The sequence below is a fragment of the Eumetopias jubatus genome, unplaced genomic scaffold (assembly GCF_037043125.1).
Source record: "Eumetopias jubatus isolate StellerSeaLion01/CBP00866 unplaced genomic scaffold, mEumJub1_p1.0 scaffold_3, whole genome shotgun sequence".
NCBI classification, from domain to species: Eukaryota; Metazoa; Chordata; class Mammalia; order Carnivora; family Otariidae; genus Eumetopias; species Eumetopias jubatus.
In genome coordinates, this window is record NW_028274809.1 from 69,568,879 (window position 1) to 69,595,032 (window position 26,154).

General features: G+C 35.9%; 1 protein-coding gene across 3 annotated transcripts in view; it reads right to left on the reverse strand.

The window, feature by feature from the left end:
- SLC4A10 (solute carrier family 4 member 10) overlaps window positions 1-26,154 on the reverse strand; it is a 209,817-nt gene that overhangs the window by 5,204 nt on the left and 178,459 nt on the right. For all 3 annotated transcript variants that reach the window (XM_028113059.1, XM_088022143.1, XM_028113061.1), the window contains 6 exons: window positions 19,836-20,087; window positions 18,522-18,590; window positions 12,889-13,062; window positions 12,012-12,134; window positions 3,091-3,158; window positions 496-612 (listed from right to left, as the gene is read on the reverse strand). In XM_028113059.1, the coding sequence (XP_027968860.1) occupies window positions 496-612; window positions 3,091-3,158; window positions 12,012-12,134; window positions 12,889-13,062; window positions 18,522-18,590; window positions 19,836-20,087 (803 nt within the window). The remainder of the gene's footprint in view (window positions 1-495; window positions 613-3,090; window positions 3,159-12,011; window positions 12,135-12,888; window positions 13,063-18,521; window positions 18,591-19,835; window positions 20,088-26,154) is intronic.

Below are 26,154 nucleotides of genomic sequence, written 5' to 3' on the forward strand. Positions count from 1 at the left end.
TGGAGCCAAAAGTTTCAGAATAAGGAAGTTAGGGAAGATTTTCAGGGGGTTGGAATAGGGACCTGGAAATACACTAAATACGAAATCACCATTGCATGTGCATATGAGGTTTCAGAAAGGACAATGGGGGAGCGCAAAATGTGATCAGACATCTAAGAGGGTCCTGGAAAGTGGGTGATGAGGGAATATAATGGAATCTTACTGCAAAAGAGTAGGCCAAATGAATGTCCAAAAATGCCATGCATCAGGACTCATTTATAGCACCGTTTCTCCCCACTGTCATAGTTTTGGAATGAGCTTTTAATTTGAAAGGGAGATGTTGAAAAACAAACCAACAGATGTGCCAATTACAATTTCCACCTACTTTTAAAAGAACTTTCTGAAATATATTAGACCTAAATTCAATGGAAACCAATACTATTCTTTTGCTAACGGATTCTTATGTCAAAAAATGACTGGGGTCAGTATAAATTCACATTACTTTGGAATTCAAACCTTTTAGAAGGAAAGCTTGACTCCTTATCTTTTGAGTTATCGGCAGTCATCAGAAGGTTCCTCCACAAGGCAGTCTTTGACATTTCATCAGAAATATTGATCACAGATGGATCATCTCTAGACAGTTTACCCAAAATGAAATTAAAAAATTAAATAAGTAACTGCAGTTGTCTAGAAATAGATACTAAATATAGGACAGTCTTGTGCCTGTATTTTTTGATAGTTATAAAATAAGGAGTATTCTCATAATTACTTTAAAAAATCTGTGAAAAATCAAAATCAAAATCAAAGATTCTAGTTATATAGAAACTGGTTTTGGCTACTGTTTCCTAATTCATTTCAAATTACAGAGATGGGGTTCTGCGTGTTCACGGCTTAGCCTCTTGCCCCAACATTCATAACTCTCAGCCTTGACAGTGGCTCTCACTCGCTCAGAAAGAGCCTGGTAGATGGACCATAGGCTCTGACCCTTCCCTCACCCTCCAGCTTGGTCTCCTGCCATTACACCCCTGGCTCCTTCCTGTCTAGCCACAATGCAATGGTCTCCTGACTGTTCTGGAATACTACAGGCTTGCTACTGCCTCGGGGCCTTGTACTTGTTCTTCCTTCTGCCCATAATGCTCCTTTACATAGTACAACTCTTTCCCTCCTTTGTTTAAATGTCGCTTACTCAGAGAGACCTTTGCCGACTACTCTATATAAAATTTCTGTTTCCATCCCCTCAGAATACCCTCATCCTTTTTTGCTTTTTGTTTTCATTGCACTTTTTACCATCCAAAGTACTATAGTCTGTTACTTATTCATTTGTTTATTTTCTGCCTCCCCTACCTCTGTCTATTCTACTCGAACATAAATTTTATGAGGACGAGATTTCTTGACCATTTGTCTGCAACCGATACCCCAAGACTCAAACAGGGCCTGACACTTGGTACCCACTCAACAAATATTTGTTGAATAAATGAAGGCAGTGTGTGTATTTGGCAGAAGTCTTTCCAATATCAGGACATGTACAATGCTGGGTGCTTTTCTAGCATTTTAAAATGGCACCAATTATAGGTGACATTCAGAACTCTCTAAAATATTCCCAGGGCTAGAAACACAACCAAATAGCAGCAGAGATAAATCACAGGCCAAGTCAAAGAAAGTTTCTAGTGAGAAAACAGCACTCTTCTTACTACTCGTGGAAAAGATAGCCTGCGGTGTAAAAAAACCATGTTCTAGAGAAATCCTAGGCTGACCTCACATGACCCTCATTGGTGGTTGTTCAGAGAGGGCAACAAATTAGACTTTTCAGAGGAACACCAAAGGTCGGGGGCAAAACCTTGGGTCTCACAGGTTCTCTCCTTTCCCAGTTTGGACACAAGTTCTTTAGTTCCTCAAATCCAGCAGCCCTTAGTGACTCAAAGCATGAGATCAACCAGTTTCCAAAAGAATATTATATGAATACATGTTTTTCATGATATTATATGACAAAGAGTCTTGAAAGCAAAAGAGTTTAGAAAATGCTGGATTAAATAAAATTAAACTTAAAAAAAAATACAGTACCCCTTAGGTTCTTTAATATTCCAGCATGCGTTGTGAATCTCCAAACTGGAATGCAGTATGGAAATGCGTCTAACCAAAAAATCCCTTCAGGAGGGGTACCACATGAGACTAAGTTTCTACAACATACACGTGGAAATATATTGATTTGAGGAAACAATCAACAGCATTCTAAGACTTAAATATTACTAAAAAAAGATAAAATGACTTCCCATGATTTCATGGTAGATAATTATATTTTAAAAACCTAGGGAATGTGATTTTATAGCAGACTCTGAAGATCTAGAAGATTCCAATTTTTTTGTCAATACTATGATAAATTTCCTCCTCAGAGAAAGTTTTCTCTCCTTTTTTTTTTACTGGCATGGCCTTAAATTATCCTTAAGCACTTTGAGACCCTATATATATATGTGTGTATATATATATATACACATATATATATTTATATAATATTCATACATACAATTTTTGGCCAAATACTTTCATAAGTCTTTATTATAACGCATAGGAATTTGCATTCTTTCGCTATGTCTTTGTGCCTAAAGAAGATCAGCATGTTTTGGAGAGTTACATAAATATTTCCTAAAATGACTGGTGCAACTGAATCCTTCTACTCAGGAAATAGATCATCTCTTTGGAAGTGCCATATTTTAGGGGTAACTTCCCAGAGTTCAAGCATTTATCTGGGATCAACTCAGTGAATACCTAGCTTATTCATCCTGGCATTGAATCTCAACCCGTCTTCAATTGCTACTTTTAGAGGTTATGAAAGAGAGCTTTGGTATACAGTAGAAAATATGAGAAGAAAAGACTACGGACAACAGTTTCCCACCGCCCTCCCCCCCCTTCATTTTAAGTTACTTGGCTATACTCACACAGTTATTAGTATCAGAACTTAGTACTAGGGACAGGGTAATCTAATTCCTAGTTTCAGTTCTTTCTACTCTAACACAGCTCCAACAAACCTTTGTAGGAATCCACACAGTAGGAAATTCTTAAGTATATAAGCACATGTTCCATGACTCAAAGCTTTTACATGTGTATCTTACTTACCTATAGTGCCCTTCCAATGGGAGCTGCACCGTGCCCTCATCTTCCATAGCTAGCATACTTTGTTCTTCCTGGAAAGACAAATGTAAAATATACTAAGTGAACCTGATGAGCCTCCATTTTACATTAAAGAAGAAACACAGATTAATGTTTCACTATCTCATTAACCTCAGGACCTTCCACTTTGTTTGCATTTATTAATGCTAGCACAGGTCCTTTCAAGAAAGCACCAGCTACCAAGAACATAAGTAATTAATGAGAGTCTCATACCACAAAGTAATTTAAATGCTAACAGCAATCTCCTTCATGTCACTCAATGTAAAACGTGGTTAATTTCCAAGCAGATTTAAAAAAAAAATCCAAATTTTAAAGGGAAAAAACGTATGGGCAATGTAATTGTTTTCATTGTTATAAAGTTTAAGTTACAATCCCAGAATGTTCTGTTAGAAGGGAATGAGGGGTATATTTAGAGCAGCGGTTCTCAAACTTTACTTTACATCAAAATCACCTAGAGGGCTTTAAAAAAACGCAGACCGCTCAGCCCCACCTCCAGAGCCTCTGATTCAGTAGGTCTGGAGTAGGGCCCAAGAATTTACATTTCTAGTAAGTTTCCAGGTGATGCTGATTATGCTGGTCTAAGGACTACACTTTGAGAATAAGTGCTCTAGAGACTTTTTCCGAGACAGGAGAAGATACCTTTCTGTATGGACCAGAACCCAGGTGTGCTTTCCACTAGACACATGTTAAGCTTTTGTTTTATGCCTCAGATTTCTTCTTACAACGACAATATCCTACCCTTCCCTGAAAGGTAGAAATGCTTCATATATTCATTTCTTCATATATAACACTTTAAAACCATATCTTTAGGATAAGGAAAATCTTATCCTACCATATGGAAATATCCTGGTTTAGTTTTCAATAATGTTACCAACTTTTTCCATGCACCAAAAAAATTTTAGTTATCTATAGATTATAGCTCCTACATAATGCATTTATTTTCAAATGAGTCAATTAGCAATGCTCAAGTTCAGAGAACTACTTGGGGCCATTTAAAAGTGTTAGAATCATTAGTTCTAACTCCAGAAATGGAATTTATTTATTTTGTTGTTTTTTTTATTTGAGTATAGCTGAAACACAAGGCTACAGAAGTTTCAGGTGTACACATAGTGATTCAACATCTCTATATGTTATGCTATGCCCACAAGTGTAGCTACCATCTGTCACCACACAACACTATTACAATACCATTGACTATATTCCCTATGTGGTGCCTTTTATTCCGTGAATTATTCATTCCATAACCAAGAGCCTGTATCTCCCACTCCCTTTCACGAATTTCCTCATCCCCCCAACGCCCCTTCCCTCTGGCAACCATCAGTTTGTTCTCTGTATTTATAGTTCTGATTCTGCTTTTTGTTTGTTTATTCATTTGTCTTGTTTTTTAGATTCCACGTATGAGTGAAATCATATGGCATCTGTCTTTCTTAGTCTGACATTTCACTCAGCATACTACCCTCTAGGTGCATCTGTATTGTTGCTAATGGCAAGATCTTATTCCTTTTTTATGGATGCGTAATACTGGAAATGGAACTTTAAGTTAGAGATGAAGAGCTAGAGAAAATAGGATGACCCTGGAGGCTCATCCCTCTTTTAGTAGCTTAGCAGGAGCTTGGCTGAGCTAAATCAGCTTCCAGGAAGACATGACCTTTGGATGATGTCATTTCTGGCAGGCAAGGCCATTCCTACCACCATCCAGACCTTGGCCTCACCTTGCATGCTATCTCTGAAGAGTCCTTGCCATATTTCTTGTTACTTAAAGAAACAGTGTTTTCTAGAGCCTGTTCAGCTAATCTACAAATATAAAATGTAATGTGGGGGCAGCTCTCATTTTCAGTCTTGGAGTGCTCTCTGTACACATCCAACCTACTGACCAAGGCAGGCTCCCCTCTGCTGGGACCTTAACCATGCTGCATACAGATACCTATGCCCAGCTTATGCTGGGTAATAATGGAGAAGTCAGGGAACTGCATGATTCTGCTACTTCTTTGCTTATAAGTTCCTGCCGTGGCCAACCACAAACCCTTTGTTACATTTATACTCTGTGGTATCAATGGCACCTGTCTGTTACCCTTCTACATTACAGGAACTAATCCTATTCTCTTTCTCTGTTGTTCTTCAAGAATATTTTTTTCTGGGCACCTGGGTGGCTCAGTTGGTTAAGCAACTGCCTTCGGCTCAGGTCATGATCCTGGAGTCCCTGGATCAAGTCCCACATCAGGCTCCCTGCTCGGCAGGGAGTCTGCTTCTCCCTCTGACCCGCCCCCCTCTCATGTGCTCTCTCTCTGTCTCAAATAAATAAATAAAATCTTTAAAAAAAAAGAATATTTTTAAGAGATGATATACTTTATTACATGTATATTATGCCTATTTCTCTTGTCATTGGCAGAACTATTAAAACTAATTAAAAAGAAGTAGACAGTACCATTGGTTTGAAATTACACATTTTAGCATTTGATCAAAGCTAATCTGCAGCCTGGAATAGGGCATGCCTTGCAAATGGGTTAGTCACTACATATGGAACATAATACATATGTCATATTAACTTATATGCGCAACATTGAGGCAATGGACTGAGCATATGTATTCTCTCAGGTAAAAAAGCTTACTTTTTCTAGAGAAAACATTACCTTAATACACATGGAGGGACATAAAGAGAAAACATTCAGTGATCCCAAATGCTATTTAAGTAAAACCAAGATACAAGCAAAATGCAATTCTTTTCTCAGTTGTCCACTGGAAGGTAAGCTTGGTATATAATACGTTTTCTGAGTAACTTGGAATAAAACGTTAAGAAGGCATGTAGAAAGGCTTAATAAAGAGTAAAATTAAAAAGAGAGAGAGAGAGAGGGAGACAGAGAACAGTGCCATCAATGCTTAGGTGACCTGGCAGCAGAGAACTAAGGCTCAAGATTCAATGTAACAGCAAAAAATTGGACCAAAGCTTTGGGAACAATTTTGTTTTTTCCTCAGATGATTTTCCACTTTTCTCTCAAATTGCTTTCAATAATTATTTTGCACTCTGTGGCTTGTTAGCATGTGTGGGCTTTATACTAGTCATAATTCTATCCAAACAAAAACTCATCACCTCTAAAGATAGCATTTCCAAGCCATGCTTATCTGAGGAGAAGGGTGGCAGAGCCGCCGCTGCCTTCAGTGCCAGAAGGGAGCTGGGTGGGCCCCAGAGCTCGGGGATGGAGGGCCGGCTGCATCCCAGGCAGCACTGTGAGGAAGCCAAAAATTTGAGACTTTCTGGGGAGGAACAGTCAAATCAGGCATTGGCCGTCACGACAATGACAACCCAGTTTATCTCAATCATACAGGAAGAGAGAGTGAGAGCTCAAAGCTCACTGGGTATCCATCAGTTTATAAGTCAGCAGTACCTTAAAACGAGTTCCACATAGCACTTCATTTACACGGGGGTCTGTCAAAAATACTCGAGTTCTACGACGTGGTGAAGATGTTAAAGGATGAGCATCTGAGTTTACCAAGAACATGAGAAGGCTTTCACCAATTTGACTAGAGGACTACTCAGGCTGTGATGTGAATGCCATCTTTTAATTAAGATAGTCAAAGCATTTTTCATATACTACATAAGCGAAGGCTAGTTAATGCTATCTCTACAAAAGGTAGGAAAATTGAGGCTTTAAAAAGAAAATCTAATCAAAAAACAACTCAAAACACTCAGCATGCATTATGTGCTAGGCACACAGCGAATAATCCAGGAGCTACTCATGAATCCATTTATCAAACATGTATTAGGCATAATCTACATGAAGTATTCTGCTAGGTACTGGTGACAGAACAATGAAAAGACACACACTGTACTCTCAGATGATGAGAAAGATCACTGGACAAAATACAGGAAGAGAGGAAGTAGTATCTGAGCCAGTCTTATTTGATAAGTTTGGTAGAAGAAAGGAAGAAACTCTAGAAACAATGTAGGCTAAGAATAAAAAGTAGAAATAAATATGACAATAACAACTAGCCTGGCTAGAGCCAAAGGCCTATAGTAAGTGAAAAATAAAATTGGAGTTACTTTGTGGTGTGTTTTGGGGCACCAGGGTGGCTCAGTCAGTTAAGTGTCTGCCTTTCTGCTCAGGTCATGATCCCAGAGTCCTGGGATGAGCATTGTGTAGGGCTCCCTGCTCAGTGGGGTGTCCACTTCTCCCTCTCTCTCTGCCCCTCCCCGCCACTGCTCTCTCTTGCACGCGCATTCTCTCTCTCAAATAAATAAATGCTGTCTTTTTAAAAAACTGTGGTGTGTTTGGATTAGTAGGAAGTATGGATCTGAATTATATTTTGTGAGCATAAAAAATCATTCATATATCATGACAAATGCTCTACCTTTAGTGAAATAGGTAGCATCTGTTACTATATCCACGTCTGAGGTAAAATCTGTATCTATGTAGGAACCCTCAAATAGCTCAAAGTAAGAGCAACAGCAGAGAGCCAAGTAATATCCTAACCGTTCACAAAGATGGTTAGAGTATTACAGAAAATATTCAGCAATTTTAGAATTCATAGATCTTAAAAAATGGAAGGGACTTCAGCAATCAAGTTTGACCCCTTTATTTTATCCAAAAGGAAAACAAAGTCTATAGAACTCAGACCACTTTCTTCTTTAATTACTAATATAACAGATAATGCTGCAAATGTTCAACACACACCCACACACCCCCCACAGTACTCTGAAAGCCATAAAATGTGATGTGTCTAAGAGGTATGTATTAAAATTTCCAATAGAAGAACCAGTACATACAACTACTCACTTTAACAATGAAAGCTAAAAAGGAAAAATGGGGAGGAGGAGTAGTCTATACAGAATTCATATAAATAATTGGATGCGACATGTTTTTATCAGAATATTTGATTCAATATCTCTAAGTGACTTATCTAAGTTATTATAAAACACAACTTTTGATAGAGTAAACTTGGATTTAGAAGATTATATTCTGGAGATACAGACATTATGGTTTTAGAAAAGGTTTTATTTCAAATTTTAGCATGCATCAGAAGGACCTGGAGGTCTCCTTAACACAGATTTCTGGGCCTATCTGCAGAGCTTTGATTCAACAGGTCTGGAATGTGGTCTAAGAATTTGCATTTCTAACAAGTTGCCAGGTGTTGGCAGATGCAGCAGAGGTCCTAGAACTACACTTTGAAAGTCACTGCTTGACGAAGAATATGCTCACCTTACTCTAAGATTCAATCAGAAATAACATTTGCCTGTGTAATAATTAGGCCATGCTTCCCCAATCCACAACCAATTCTCATCTTTCTAAGCAGTAAGACCTGCTCTGTAATTTGTTGAATTGCATTAATTGCACTTGTTCTTAGTTTGCTTTTGCATCTTCTTGGCCTTGCTCATGATCCTTCTTCATACAGATCACAAGTCTCACTTGCCTCTTTTTGTTTTTTTCCATAGCATTATATGTTAGAGTGAACCTCCTGTAAACCAAGAAGTGTCAATATCATGATCACTGCCCAAAGCTGAATTTCCAGAATTTATCTAACATTAACTGCCTTCTACCCCCCCCCACCCAGGAGCAAACGTTCTGCTGGGGCTTTCTGCTTTTAACAGCCGCCCTTTTGTCAAATGTGTACAATGTCCTAGAGAATATTTAAGTAGGAAGGAAGGCATGTTGGTACTCTGAGCACATTTGGACATCCAGAATTTGATTCTGCAGTCTTCCCTTTACACAGAGCAATGTGCAAAATGTCAGGGTTCCAATATTCATTTCTATCCTGATTATAATCCTTTCTTTCTAAAAACTGAAGCATATGCATATGCATATGCATGAAGTACATGAAAATTTGGAACAGAAGCTCTGCGACCTTGGACTGGCCTGTGTAGCTATTTATTCTGCTTAACTCATTATTGAATTTTAAGGTCAAACTAATGTTTTCTCAATGCCATAAGGCCAGAAGCGGGCTACTGATAAGAAAACCCTGGAAGATAAAGGTACAAGCTTGTAACTATCATCGAAAGGACAAGAGGTGAGCCTACTTTAAATTCGAGTCTCATGGAGCTGAACATTTTCTGCTATTTACCATCTCTCCAGATCACAATCAAAGTTACTCAATTAATTTGAGCAATTGCAGAAATGCTGCATTTCTGGAGAACTTGTCCATTTACCACCTGAATGCACAATTTCTTAGAAGACTGGGCCTTGGTATAAGATGCCACAGTAAGAAGATCACATCCATCAGTGGAGTCCATAGCCTCAAGAAAATGAAATACTGAGATCTGCGTGACCAAAAGGAAAACCAACCAGAATTTAAGTTCTAGTGCAATCCTTCTTAAATCTTCCAGTTTGCTATACTGATCATACACTTTTAGTAACTAATTCCAAGTTAGAAAGTGAACATCTTTAAACTTCCTCTTCTTTCTCCAGTTGTCGTATGGAGAATAATCTTTCTTTGCACTCGTAGGGACTATATTTAAATGTTCAGTAATGAATTGTGTTTTCATTGTATTATTGATTCTCTTGTTTCTTTCCATGTACTGAGATTCACACACAAGCATCATCACATTAATCTATTTCAGATTTTAAAGGTCTATACATCTTCCTGATTAAGGTATTGCAAGGCATTTTCCCCTACTTTTTCTGATATTCAGATCTGAAGGATACAGTGGTAAATTTGCCTCAATAAGTCTTTATTTTTGCATCCTTTTGGAAAACATGAATTCTAGGAGATCTAGTAATATTTGATTACTTCTAAAATATGTATCTTCATAATCAGAAAACAGTAAACACCCATTGGAGTACAGTGGATCTATGACAGAAAAAATTTAGAAGCTTATTGAATAGGATCTCTGCCTATCTGAGATTAATAAACTTCAAAATGGACATCTAGCACACATACATATACTGTACATATGAAGTGTCAGGAGTAGTTTTAGGCAAAGGAAACGGCAGATGCAAATAAAGTTATGATTACTATCAAATTTGTTCTCCCCTATTTCATAGACATATAAAGGGAGAATCTAAAATTTTCCTTAAATGACAAAAGGGGAGAATATTAAACATAATATGTTATATATACATATCATTTTTCATTTTACAAAGTTCTAGAAGGGCAAGAATGTTCCATGGTATGGATATGGCCTAAAGAGAATGCTATGAAAGGGATGATTATATGGCTGGGGCTCTTGTTAACTTTTTCTATAGAAGTAGTAGAGACATTTGAACAAGAAATCAAAGCAGGAAAATAAAGCAAAATTACATTTGTAAGTTACTGCCTTAGTATACTTAATAGTATTCTCATTATCAGAAAGACTGAAGGGACATGGTCAATGAGTTTTATATTCAAAATTGTCTTCTTTGGAATTTAAACTTTCTTGAGGATTATCTTCAATGTGCATAATCTTAATCACATCAAGTATGGATAATTTAAACCTGCAGAATTTTTATATTCCAGTGTCCATCTTATTTACATTTAATTTACACCAAATTCTGTCATATTCTTCTTGAATGGTATCTGAGGAAGAGGCCAAACCTTTACTAAAGTCCTAAAAGGAAATATCCTAGTTAAGGCATTGTTTTTAAAAATCTCTCATACTTAAATAAGAATATGTCAAACAGAAAAATAAAGAAATAATGATTTTATATATTTTTAATGTTGTATTAATATTACTAGAGGTATGTTTCTAAGTATTCCTTCTCCATTATTTGGGGAAATTGAAATAACTGTGCAAAATTAAGATACATCATCGTGATCGATCTCTAAAGTGGGAATCCATTGTCTGCGATGGGACGCCACAGAAAAAAGAAAGGAATGCCTGCCCGTCACATACTCAATAGCCATATTTGTAAAAACCTCTGAGGAGAAATTTCATCAGACTTTGTGGCCTAATCTGACTTCACCTAATGACTGAGTAAAACCTAGAACCATTCAAATGTTTGCAAACAAATTCCCCAAAGGAGAGAGGAATATATCCATGGTTTGAGAAATTATGCTGTAGACAGGAAAGAGCATATCTACAGATCACCTTGTAGAAGAAGGAAAAGTGGAAAGAATTCTCACCAAATATTTTCTTTCATCTTCATTTCTATTCACATGGAAATGTTGTTCTTGCGTTTTACAATCTATGGACTCAATCATTCCAGTAAAAGGTATACTGGTCATTTTTTGTTTTCATTTAAACTTTGTAGTTTTTATAGAAAGCACATTTTTAAAATATTATGGTTACCAGCCTTCAAAGGAGACCCAGACTTACATATGAACTTTAGATATGCCATAAAACTTAAAACAAATCATCTTAATGCACGAAACAGAATAGGATAGATCAGTTAGTCCACGGAAATAATTAAATCCCCAAATTTTCTCAAACTACATTTACTCGATCTTAAATCACTTTGAAAGCAGATCAGATCATAAACATTTCATCTATTTCAAAAATAACTAATTTTATCTTTTGATTAGAATTAGAATCTTGCCATTAAAAATTTGTTCCTTAGAAAAATATCAACAAGAATACTGTCTCTTTCATTCCTTCTCACATATTCAACCAAAAAGCAACCATTGCTGGACCATAACTCAGAAATAGTTAAGCATCAGTAAGGTTCTGCCATCCACAAGGGAGGGAATAGAAAAGCAAAGCTCACAATTTGGATAATGAAGTACAAAGTATTTGCATATTTCACAAGGGTTTGGTTTTCTCATGTAAGATCTGTGTTCTCTCTGTGTTCAAGTTTCAACTTTAAGATTTTAAGCATTCATCTTCCAAATATTAATAGTCCACCTGTGGTTGTTAGTAATCACTAACTAAAGATAAACAAAATGATTTGGTTTTGCAAGGAGCTGTTACTGTGCAAGTGTCCCATTTGCTTCTCTTTGATACTGATTTCACTCTGACTTACTTCTTTTTCAGCATCTTCTAGTTTCTTTTTCTTACTCTCGGGCATTAAATCATCCAACCAGCTGAGTTCCCGTTTCGTAAACAAAAAGTCCATCAGTTTTCTTACAAATACCAGAGCTAAAACCTGAAGCAAATAATAAAATAATTTAAAACATGGAAAAAAATAAAAATGGGAGAGGTAGCTTTTTGTTTTTTGGTGGAAACAAGTCAACTTCAATTTGGACTGAGATTCAAGTGAAACTTGAAGACATACGTGTATAATAGACACTGTATTTTTGCATTCTTCATTTCCTTTTCTTACCACATCCCCAGAATAATAGCTCTGATTTTACCCAGTAAGGGAGTCACTTAAAGAAGCTATCTCAAAGAAAAAAAAGAAAAACCTACAAAATATATTTGACTGTTTCTTAAATAGATGTAGTTAATAGTTTGCATTATTATAAATGAACATTAAACGATTCTTATCTATGCTGATAGTATTTTGACTTATAGTTATTCAAATTCACTATATTTTTGGAAGTATTTGAAATTTATCTGAAATATTTAATACAATTTAATTTTAAACCCCCTAGTTTTTCAGATTTGCTAGTATATCTTTAATGTTACATTTTGAAAGTCTACATTTTTCTACCCAACTTCAATTAATTCAAACCATTTCAAGTATTTAGAATGATAGAGGCTAAACTAATATGAATCACTGAAATTCATATATAATCTCAAATCCTGTCTTAGTCACTAGCTTTAGCTGCTAAACTTTACATCATGGTTTCCCATAATTGTTCAAAATGACTCTACTGTTCCAATTTCAGTTTTATATGTTTCCAAATAGAGCAGAAAATCAGAGGAGGAGAAAAAAACTTGACTTAGAAGTTTCATACCATCATGGGAAAGACAATAGCAGCTCTTGAAACTTTTATTATCCACAAAAGGCCAAGGCAACTCATCTGAATCACTGTGAAGAGGTGGACTTTTCGAAGTGGTACATGCCTTAGATATATAAAATCTGGCTGATGTTTTGCAGGCATCCAGAAGAGCTTTATTCTATCAAAGAACTAAAAGATAAACAGACTAAATTGCTTTTTACAGACAATAAAAGTGAGACAAGTAGATGTTTAATATGGTCCAAAATATCATACATCGGAATCACATGATTAAGTTGACAGCTGGGCATCAGGACAATGGATTGTTATGCATACACTCTGAAATGCACAATTTCAGTTTCATAATATCCCACATTTATATAGTCTTCTAAGGCTATAACTTAGAAGAGTTTAAAAATATTAAAGCCAATGCTAAACGTTGCTACCTGGGAGAGTGTAGACTTGAGAGACAAAATGTAATCATCATCCTCTTTTTCATTATCACATCACAAAGCTCTTCCTTTTATTTGCCCATTAAACACCATGGTCCATTCTCTGTCCTCTTCTTTCCTGGAAGAGCTCATCCATACCCATGGCTTCAACTTTCACATGCTTGGTAGAGACTCCCAGACCTAGGTCTCTACTTCAGCGCTCGAGCTCTCTCTCTCTCTCTCTGTTGCCAGAGTATCCCACCCACATCCTGCTGCTGAGTGGAATGTGTTGACTCTACTGTTTTGGCCTCACCACATTGACCCCCAACGAGGTTTTGAGGCTGTCTTTACAAACAAGCTTAGCCACAAAGATTTAACATAGATGAGTTACTGTTAATCAAGTATTTTCCAGAGCAAACTTTGTTAATTTGATTTCTTGTTCAGTTTCTTCTGGTGCACTGTCAAGTCAATTACAATTTTTTCAATTGTATTTTATTAAAATTATTTTCATCTGGAACAGTTGTTTCTGTTTAAATTTTACCATGAAGACAGTAAAATTATTTTTGGACTATATGATATTATTGTTACACTTTCGATTTTGATTTTATATACCAAAGCAAATTTTCTCAATTCAAATTTTATAGATTAAATTTTCACAAGAAGCTTAAAACTTCAATCATATTTTACTCACTAACAAATTGTGCTGTGTGTTAGTTTTATTTTACATGGATCATTTTCTTTAATTTTTCTCAGGTCGATTTTTACAGTTTCCAATGTTTCCAACAAGAAGTGATTATTTAGGAAATGATGGTTTCAAGCACTGTCAGTTCTATTTCATGCCATTCCTATAGTAATATCTATTGTGCATCTTCAAAAGAATGATATTTGATTTTATTTCTTGGCTAATTTATGAAAAAATTGTAAACAATTCTCATCAAATATTCTAAAATTACTCTAATACGCCAAGGGACAAATATCCATGGGGTTAAATGTTAGGGTTGAACATTCTTTTTTTTCTTTTTACCAAAACTTGCATGTGTATATATATATATATATATATATATACATATATATATATATGCAAAAAAGGATGTTAATATAATATATAATTAACAAGAAAATGAAATATAAATATATAAAATATATAAAAATATATAAATATAAAAATAAAAACAATAAAATAATAAAAAGGATGTTAATATAATATGTAATATATTGTTAGTATATTTAACAATGTAATAGGAACCTCAAACTCAACATAAACCTATATTTTCTCCTATGTCCCTTGACTTACGGCATAGCCTGCCTTACCCTTCTTCCCTCAGTCATCCAAACCAGAATCATACACAGTCTAGTTCATCCACTGTTCATGTACTTATTTGTACTCATTAATGCCTTCCAAAATCATTTATTGAAATGTACTTCTATGCAAGTACCAAGTGCTGAATTTCTTTTTCTTGGTTCATCCTTCTCCATATTGTCTCTAAATATTTCATTAGGTCTTCTTATTCCTATGTCCTAAATATCTCTTTAAAATACAGTGTTGTTAAACAAACAAAATTTGGTGATTGGTGGAGGTGGGAATAGGGAAGAAATAAAGTAAAATCCTCTGGCTTATAACTGAATATTTCAGTTTCTATAGAACTCATTTTTCCCAGCCACCATTTCTCCATTTGTGAAGCTGTTATTGCATAAGTGTACTTCAGTGTGTGGGTGCTTCAATTGTTATTGTTTAAATGGCACATTTGCTTTACTTTGGAATCCTGAAGTGTTGGAATGAATATAGATGTGGTTATATATCTGAGTACAGAAACAGCATTCGTAAGAACACTGTGATCTGTTTTTTCTGCCATGTTGCACAGTGAGAAGCCCAGATAATATGTTTCATAATATTGCCAAACAATCAGGTAGCATATAAATTCCTTCAACATATAATTAACATGCTCCTTCAACTGTTGGTACTCAGTGCATGCATGTTACTACTCAAGTAATGATAATCATGATACATGTATCCTGAGTTTTGCACTTGGCTTTTATCTTGTCCTAATATCAATAATATTCCATTCCCCCATGCAGTTAGCCACAAAATCGCAAATAGGAATTTCAACTTCCTGAGTTCAGGGTTCACTTAAATTTTCACTAATCTTGTTTCTCAGTGTGAGACCCTGCTTACTGTTTCATTTGTGCTATTTAAAACTCATTATACTTTTCTCATGGGCCTTTAATAATGTTTTCCTCAATTTTCATTTGGGAGATTCACACCCCAAATAATTCCAAAACTTGACATTCTTGTTTAGTTCTAAACCTCGTGGGTATAAAATCATGTGAGTGGAATTAGGGGGAAAAATCTGTTGAAACCTATCAAAATGATTTTACTTTGTTTCTTAAATTTCTGCGGCTGTATTTATGTGAGCCTGGGGCCTAATAATAAATACTTTTCACTTACAGATGAAATTAGTACTCGTGGAACTTTTGCCAAAGGCAAAAAACAGTAAAACAAATAAACAAAACCTCTTCAGTACTCTTCCCTACCTGCCTTACCAAACCAATTCTTTCAAAATACATTTTTCATACATGAAATTATAAATGAGCAAATTAAATCTAATTAGAGTAAAATTTAAATGCATAACACACTTCCCAACCATTTCCCTCTCCCAAGTAAATTTTACCCAAGTGTCAAGAAGAACAGTCATAGTACCTTTGTGGGTGTCCAATTATCTTTCAATGACTTCATATTAAAATTTTGCCTCAGTTCTGACATCTAGTACTTTCCTAAGGCTGAAGTGCTTTTTCTTCTCTCAAAGTCAGAAACCGGTTGGTTGTTCATTCAGGAAAAGAGTTTCTGTGCTGTCTGTCCCTCAGTATCAAGAGTTTAGCTAAGCTACCCCATGGTTTTGCTGCCTCAGCATCCATTTTGTTTGGCTAAGCAGCCTGTGGTCACCTGAATCAACACTAGCTCCTCATGTAGGCACATGCCCTGGATAACAGCCAGCAGAGTCACAAGTAAATGTACGTTCCTGAGATGAATACCCCAAATGTCCTTGCAGTCAACAGTCTCGCCTAACTCCCAGGGCTTTCCCCTTATGTGCTCCTTAGATAAGACCCACCTGGGGCTTACCAAAACCCTGCTTTTTATTTGAATTGATCAATCAGCCTTAGACCAGGAACCCCAAACCACTCCACCCACGAATCCTAATAAAGGCATGTGCCCCAGGTCTTGATTCTTTCTCTGTCTGCCCTCTGCCTTAACTTCCCTATTCAGACCCTTAAGGTACACCAGGTACTTCCTCCAGGACCTGTGAGTAATAAATTATCTATTTCAATTTCTCTTGTAGTCTATCCTTGAACCACAGCTCGCCATCCAGCACCCTGTGCTCCACTTCACATGTGTTAATTTGAGACATTCATAATAGTCAGGTGACTTTTCATGTCTTTGAACAGCAATGAGACTAGCTGTGTCATAGAAAAAGCAGTTTATGATTTCCTTTTGGTCAAGAAAAAAATAAACTCTACTTTACAATAAATAACCCTCAAAATTAGTCTCCTTTCAAGAAAATTTAAGTGTTTTAGATCAATGATGTTAGGTTATAAGACAGGATTTTTTCCCAAAGGCAAATTTAAGTAGAAATCTGCCTCTTTCTTCCCTGTGTCTCTCTGTGTCCTCTCTTCTTATAAGCACCCCCATCACTGGATTTAGGGTTCACCCTAAATGCTAGATGAGCTCATCCTGAGATCCATAACTAATCCATCTTCAAAGACTCTATTTCCAAATAATGTCACATACTGAGATTCCAGGTGGACATGACTGCGGGAAACACTATTTAAACCACCATGGTATGATAAGCATAAATAATTTGCCCACCGCCTCTGCAAAGATTTAGAATACAATTGTGGTCATTTTAAAATGTGTCCACAAACTCTTCAGTACTGTTCTCTTCAAGAGATGGAGTCTAATTTCCTTCCATGTGTTCAAGCTGGACATAATGACTCACCTCTAACAAACAGAAGAAAATGGAAGAGACCATGTGTAACTTTGGAGACGAAGTCAAAAGGCACAGTGACTTCACCCTCACTCTTTCTCACATTGCTCACTCTGATGGAAGTTAGCTTTCAGGTCATGAGGGTACCTAAATGTCCTATAGAGAGCCTGTCTGGCAAAAAACTGAGGCCTCCTACCAACAGCCACAGAGGAACCGATGCTTTTTCCCCACAGCTGTGTGATAAGCCATCTTGGATGTAGGTCCTCCAGTCCTAGTCAAGCTTTCGGGTGCCTGCAGCCCTTGTCCACATCCTGACGGCAACTACATGAGACATCTTGAGCCAGAACCACCTGGCTAATCTGTTCCCAAATTCATGTCCCACACAAACTGTGAGATAATAAATGTTTGTTGTTTAAAAGCCACTAATTGTAATTTGTTATGAATTGTTATGTAATTTGCTAATAGAAAATTAATACAACTATATTTAACCAATACTTATTTAAACAACTAATAAGCTTCCCTTTATACCTTGAAATTGCCTTACTCTATACCTTTCTTTTTAGTTTAATTTTAAAAAAGAATTCTATAAATATAATTGTACCAATTATATCAATAGTAGAAAGACAAACATGAAAGGAAAAAAAATCACCCAGGATCTCACTACCTTAATAAATTGTTTTTATTTCTCTGCCTTCCTTTTTGATCCATTCACACTCACAGCTTTATAAACCTATATGGTAGGTAGAGCTTGTTTTCCTACTTTTTTGCTCTCCATGAAGCCATAAGCATTTTTACCATTTTCTTTTAATGGCCATCATAATTACCAATCTTAAATGACTGTAACATAGACCACTTAATTATTTTACTGCTGATGGATAATTGGGTTATTTCCAATATTTTGATAGTATGTGTTACAATGAACATCTTTGTGCATACAGTTCTTCTTTTCTGTTCCATATACATGATTACACTATCAAAGATTAAAAGTATTTGGATATATTTTGAAATGTACTGCTATTAGTTTTCTAAGAGGGTTGTAAAGTCTAAACTTTATACAGTTTTAATATAACTTATGGTAAACAAAAATACCTTAAAATTATGAATGAGCTTGAAGAAATGTAACTGTGGTGTGAAAGCTGCTCCTCAGATGATGTCATTTTCTTAACTATCACATGATTTAGCATCAATAGACTTAAGATAAGTCATCACAGATGTGCGTGGTTTACTGTAAGCAATTTACCTGAATTCCCTTTAGAGACGAAGCACCCATATAAAGAAACACTCCATATAGAACTGGCATGGGAATAAACTGTAAAAGAACAATTAGAGAAAAGATACAAGTTATTTTTCAAATAAATGGTCATGCTATTTTTCACTTACCAAAAAAAAAAAAAAAAACCAGAAAAATAAATATTTTAAAAGCAATATAGGGCAGAGCCAGAAGCCCCAGGTTCAAATCCTAGCTCTAGCACTTTTTAGCTGCATAACCTTAGGTAAATTACTTAAGCTCTCTGTGCCTTAGTTTTCCTGTGTGTATATAAAAAGGGATGGTAATAATAGGGTTGTTATGAGTATTTAATAGGTCAAAACCTATAAAAGGGCATATAAAATACATAATAAACAATAAAGATTAACTATTATTATTATGCTACTTTAGGGAAACTTGAATTTTGTTTCACAATGGTAAGATATTGGCTTAAAGATGAAGAATGGAACTAACATCTAGATGTTCTGACATTATACCAGATATTTGCAAACATGTGGACTGTTCAGTTTTTCTCTTTTTACTGGAATAGCTCAGCATAATTTTAGCTCTCTAATTACCTATATAACATAGAAATTAATTCTTGCAAATGTACTTACATAAATGATTAAATATAAATAAACTTATGTGATTAAATCATTCTGTTACAACTTTCAAATTATAGACAATTAAATGAGTTATAATTTAGAATACAATTGACACACCTTGGTAATATCTGCCAAAATTCTTTGACAAAATAATTACTCTTTAATGCTCTTCAAAATGGACTCAATTACTTTAAATGTGAAGAAAATAAGTATACACAATGGTGATGTTCATGCAGTAGTGTCTGAAACATTTAACAGACAAAACTGCATATATGGCCATGACTGTTACGTGGCTCATCTCTGCACCTCTATCTTATTCTAGGTAATGTTAATTGCAAATACATCTGACAAGAAAATAGAGACTTTAGTTCATGTAGGCCTGCAGTGAATTCAGGTCACAAGTCAGTTAGAAATAATGAGTGACTTTTCCCCATAACTTGGTAACTACTTCAAAATTACGGTAATAATTTACACATCAAATTTTACTTTGCCAGGCTAAATTTCTTCTGTATTTAAAGTTTCCAAAACACAGCACATAACTTCCCCCGTTGAGAAGTTATATAAACATGGTAAAGAAATTCATCACTTTTGTCCCATGCCGTACAATATTTGCAAATTGATGGCTTCGGTTCAAATGAAATTTCTTAAGCAATAATAAATATATTCTGCCTCCTCTCAATTTCATACAGGCAGATTTCATTACCTTCAGAATACTGGTCATAAAGACTGATGAACCCATAAGAATAAAAATCATAAGCCCAGTAACCCTTTGCTCCCGAATGCCAAGAAACTTGGGTTGTTCTCCTGGAGCTGAACATTCTGATTCCAGTTTTAAGCTGTTGACATGAGTGATGGACAGGACAGTGGCAGCCACAAACCACGGCAGGCCCATGATGGAGCACACCCCAAGCATGACAGCCACCATCAATAGATCCAGATGGTACCCACAACCTTTCTGTTAAAAGAAAGAAAAGAGGATTCTTATAGGAACTGAATTTAGTATAGAGACAAATGACGCCACCACCATGGAACAGTAAGAATAGAAAAGAGATACTATCTTGAGTCTTAGACAACTGATTCTGAAATGCAAAATAAATTAAAGATAAAAAAGTAACAGTCTGAAAATATATAATCCACTGAAAGAAAAGTTGCAGATGTTCCTATTACAATTATGATTATAGTCACTTCAACCTACTTGAATAGGTTTAATGTATGTCTGGGTTAATATTACATTAGCTTCCATTCTATTTCTATTGGATAATTAAAGTCATTATCAAATACAGTCACTTCTCTTAGTTTCCTTAAATGGGCAAGTTAACTCACAATTCATATATCTACTCATTCATTATTAATTCATACAAGAAATTACCAAACACCATATACCAGGCATCAGGTAGAACACAGAGAAAAACAGAGTAAGGACCGTATCCACAACAGTGCTGAGATGGCCTGAGTGTGACTAGGAACCGCTTCCTGACAATGCTCAAGGAGGCCTACGTATCAGATCTCCTAAAGAGAAACTCTTCTCAAACACCGTGTTTCCAATTGCCCTCTTTTGTCTCAGTGGGTGGGTGTCTCAATGTCTTACTGGGGAAAATAATACCATGAAATCTAAGCTTCCTTATACATACCTATTTTTATCCTGATACAGCTCTTGCTATCTTGTTCTCATTTGTTTCAGTTTCAACACGAGAAAAATTTGGCCTCTCCCTAAAAATGAAAGTTTTTGTGTTTTCTCTCTCTCTGTGATCCTACTCCACTGTCATTGACCTCCACGTGTTGCAAACTTCAGTGCTTTCTAGGACCAGGCAGGAAACGTCATTGAGAAAAAAAACAGGTGCAGGGGGCACGTGGAGTGGAGATGCAGGGAAGTGAGACATGGGTGAGTGGCTGAGGGCTCCGAGGAAAGAAACTGAAGGGCAAACAGCGCTTGCCTCTCCCTTCACCACCCCACCCCCCATAGGAAATCGTCAGTGGAAAGCCTCCCAGGTAGCAAATGGCTTGGCCTACTTTACATTCCAACTCGTAAGGACTAACTTCATGAAAGGTAGTATAATACAGTGGTTAAGGGCTTAGGTTCTGGAGATAGGTGGCCTGGGATCAAATGCTGGCTCAACCAATGATCTTGAGCAAATCATTTAACCTCTCGTGCCTCTGTTTCCCTAGATGAAAAAAGATGATGGTGATGACAGGAGTCACTTCACTTGGTTGTTGTGAGAATTAAATTATTTAATTTTGAAAATTACTCAGAACAATGTCTGATATATAGTAAGCATTCCATAAATGTTAGGGGCTATTACATTCTGGCAATTGAACAATAAATTTTTATTTATACTCATTTGTTTCAAGGCTCCTCAATAGAAGGATGTGTTTCTTAAGGGCAGGTAACGTATCATAAAATTTCTCAGTATTTCCTATAGTTTTTAACACAATCATTGGTGCACAATAAGCAATCAATAAGGTACAGGTTGACTTTTTTAAAGGGAAATATGCTTCATTAAAACATCTTTCAGAATCAGGTTTAATAAGTATAATTTAAAATAAATATAGCCATTACATTTGTTATTATGAATATGAGCAGAAATTACCAATTCTTCAAGAAGAATAATTCTGATTTTTTTTTTTTTTACAGGCAGTTTTACCCAACTGCAAGCAGTTTCTAGTTACTATGAAGCTCATATAGCCTAGAGTGTGAAACATCTTGAGTATTTGTGCATATTTGTCATGGTAGGGTTTTCTTTCTGCTATTTTGTTTTGTTAATTGTTTGATTAAGAAAAACACTCTTAAAGTCGGCTGTGCTTCCTGTCCTTTCTGCTTACCCCTGTCAAATATAAAAGTGCAGGAGACAACAGTGAGGACAAAATGGCAGCTATCCACACAAGGACATTTTCCTCTTGTGTTGTCACCAATTCATAGTGCCCTTCCTTGGGTTGGCTTCACCAGAATGCCTAACCTTGTCAATGTGACTCTAGAAACTCTCTTTTTGCAAGTAACTCGGCAAAGATCTTTATTACTAAGAGCTGGAGAGTGGGAAGAGAAACACTCCGCTGCCAGCAAATCGGCATAGTAAGAAGCTTAACCAGGGACACACTACGGTCTTCTCGTCCTTTTGAATGAACAATTTGGAAGATGTGGCTGCATAAAATAGAACCCAGATTTTGGTCCCTTTAAAGGAGCATGTCTTCACCGGTGATGTGAATGGTGCCCCCTGGGCTGTTTTGCGAAGTTACGGTACTGCTAGGAGAGAATGGAAGAGGTGCTAACAGCCATGAGATAAACATCAGGGAAGGGCAGAGGACAGGGGCTCTGAGAGTTTGGCTTGTCCTTTTAGCACACCCTGGACTCTCCCAAGATCCAAGCTCTCTAGGGCTTAATAATAGAAGAAAGGCCTTCTTCACGATGGTGATTTCCTATAGCTCTTACCTAGTGTTTTAAAAAGACAATACAAACATAAACAGTGGGCTTCTGGATTGCAGGAAGCAGACAAAATAATGGTTTCCAAGTGAATAATTTCATTTTTAAATTTAGAAAGCTAGCTTTGTACAAGAATCTAATAAAAACAGAAATACAATTTCCCCCTAGTTATGTTGTACAGCAATGGGAGCATCTTAATGTAATGAGAATCAAAGGAAATAAAGCAGTTCTGGCAGTTCCACTAATTAATCATCATCCTCCTTCTTGCCTTTCATTAAATATCTTAAAACTTGGTCTTTGTACCCAAATCATTAGCTGAGAGGCGTGACAGCCAAAGGGAAGTATCCCTTTGTCAGAGAGAGAACTCTGTACCTTCTAACATATTTCTGTAGATTTTTTTTTCTGAAATAAAGACAGAATCAGAGCTTTTATTCTCACTTTCATCCACGAATCACAGGAAATGGACATATGGGAGGAAAAGGGAACATAGCAACAGGTGATGCTACACCAGACCCCACTAAAACCAACATGCAGCAAGACAAGAGGCCAGCCAAGGGGACCATCTGATACCCAGATGCCACTGCTGAAAAAATTCATTTCAAAGCTTGGCAGCCATTTCCTGCATCTGTCAAGTTAACCACATAAAAGACTATAGATTGACATGAAGAACCAGGCTGACAAAGAGGGCAAAAAAGAACATATCAAATGCCATAATCATCAAGAGAATGTGGTGCCAAATGAATGTTGCAAATGCATTCATTTACTCAAGTGATCTGAGATTGTATTGCTGTTTATTAAAAATGATGTCAAAAGAAGGCTGAACTGTCTACAGAAACATGTAGAAAAGCCCACAGTTTGTAGCTTAACAGAAACTTTCTTTTCTGTAAGATAGTATCTTTCTTTCCACTTTTAGAGAATGTGCTTTTTTTAAAAAGCAGCTATTTCTAATGCTTTTCAAAGGGAGTCAGTGAACCTATGCCTATCCCACTTTTCTAGGTAAGAAAACAAAAAATGTTGGAGTACGGATCCATACCTATATATAATATAGATGATAATTTGTTTTCTCAAATTTTTACATTTGCAGCTTCTATCACTCTTGAATGACCCAAAAGATCATGAGGTGCAGTGAATTGGAATTTTGCTAATTTGAGCTTCTTCATTCTGAGGGAGGAGGAAGACACTTAGTGAGCTGGGCCAATTTCTTTAGCTCAACACAGCTTTACTGTGTATGTAGTAACACTCTCAAAATGATAAAAATATTTTTAATGGCATGAAAAAATGCTCTATAAGAAAACAACTGGCTTTGGTAATGGAAGTGAAGAAAAGGTGAAAATGTAAGTTTGGGAGACATCAAAATGATGAACTCCAAGGTGACTTGGATATATGATATGGACTAAGATACATGAGGTAGAGTCAACAGGGTGCTTGATACAGAAACTAGAAAACTTGATTCATTCAACTATTTCAGGGCATGATCCAACCAAGGCAAAAATGGGTTTTCAAGTGATAAAAAAAAATTAGTAAAAGCTGAAAATGTGGTTAACTTGTGGTCTGGGGATATACTCAAGAAACACATATCTTTTCCTGACATTGTGGTTCAAGTCAAAGCCAGGGGACTGTGCAAACATTTCAGTGAAGCAACAGGTGGGGAGAGCGGCTATGGAACAAACAGTTACTCTGAGTCAAGACTGTTCTGAGAAGGTGATCTTTTGTTGTTGTTAGGAGGAAAATCAGCGGCAGCAGACAGCACTATACTGAAGCTTATAGAAGACAATGATTATAGGCAAAAAATAAAAATAAAAAAGTGTTCAGTGTAGATAAAATATGTCTTCACTGGAAGGAATTTGCTTTGCAAACATCCACATCTGGGGAGGAGGATGGGATGTTCAGACTTACAGTGACCAAGAAAAGATTAATTCATGGGGCACCTGGGTGGTGCAAGTCAGTTGAGTGTTCGACTCTTGGTTTTGGTTCAGGTCGTGATCTCAGGGTCATAAGATTGAGACCCCACCCCCCACCCCCTGCCTCTATTAGGTTCAGTGGAGAGTCCACTTAGGACTCTCTCTCCCTTTCCCTCTGCCCCTCCCCTCCATGCTCACTCTCTCAAATAAATAAATAAATCTTAGAAAAAGATTAATTCTACTCATGGCAATATAGCAGAACTTATGACTAAATCATTTTCTCTATTGTTTACTAAATCCAGCCTATTAAGGGATAAAATATAAATCTTTTGATTGCATAGTCATTTATTTGTATAATAAAAATTAATTATAAATCATGTAATATATTTTAGTTATACAGCCTCAAGTTTATTTCAGTGACAAAAATATTAAATGCTTTAAAGCTACATTTAATTCTACATATACAAGTCCTTGAAAAGACCACTTAAAGGATGTTTTATGGTATTTTAGCTGTTCTACATGATATGTAAAGGGGGAAATATAGTATATTTGTTGATTTAGAGCTTTGGAAAGGCTATGAATGTCAAGGGCCTACCACAGGCTCATGAAGAACAAGGAGCAGCTGTTATGTGATTTATAAGGTTGAGAGACCTAGAAAAAAAAGGGTACAGAATGAACCAAAAGGTTATATCACTCTCAGCAAATCTTCACTCACTCCTGCATTTTGTTTCAATATGATTCCATTAATATGTAGGGAAAAAATACTGCCTGTATTAGTTTAGCTGATAGTCATTACAAAGAATGATTTTTCAGCAAAATCAGTGGGATTTCTGCCTAATTATAAAGGCTAAAAACAAAAACAAAAAAATCTAACTTCCTTTGAAAGGAAAACAATAATTATAAGGCTTACTTTCTTCCTAAAAATAGGAGCCTTTGAGCTCATTTTAAAATATGTCATATAATGAAATATATAGATACAGCCATTAAAAAGGATAATCAGATTTGTATGGTTGGCACGGGATGACTATCATGATAATGTTCTGACATGAAAAATAATACAAATAATATATGTAGTCTGAAAACATGTATTTGGCTATATATCAAAATTTTAACAATGTAATCTCTGGGAAATAAAATGATGGTGTTTTTCATTTTTGTCTTTTAAATTTTTATATTGTTTAATTTTTAAACCAAAATTATATATTACTTTGTGAGAAATACAGAGATATTTTCAGTTCTAAAAAATAAATTGGTGTCTAGGAAAATGTTTTCCTACTTCTTAGAGAGTTAACAGACTAATAATTTTCAACCTAAAGTATGAACACATGTTTTATAGATCTATTTAATCAACTATGTAACTTTCACAATTACGTTGTGGTAGAATTTGCTTTTGCAGATGACTGATATCTTAAAAGCAAATAATACTTTTAAATAATTCTTATTAAATAAGTAGGCTATTAAACTTGGAAATCTGAATTCCTTGTTTTGAGGGCTGTATATCACTCATAGTTTCCAATATTGAATGGAGTAGTTTTAGATCCAGCTCATATAGGCTTATGAGAACCAATTGTTTAATTTTCAAAATTTTTTTCCTACCAATTGATATCACATTGGTAACTTGAAATGGGCCATGGTGGAAGTATTCACACCATGAAAATCAGCAAACATTATAAAACAGGGTCTCTCTTTTAAATGCAGAGAACTGG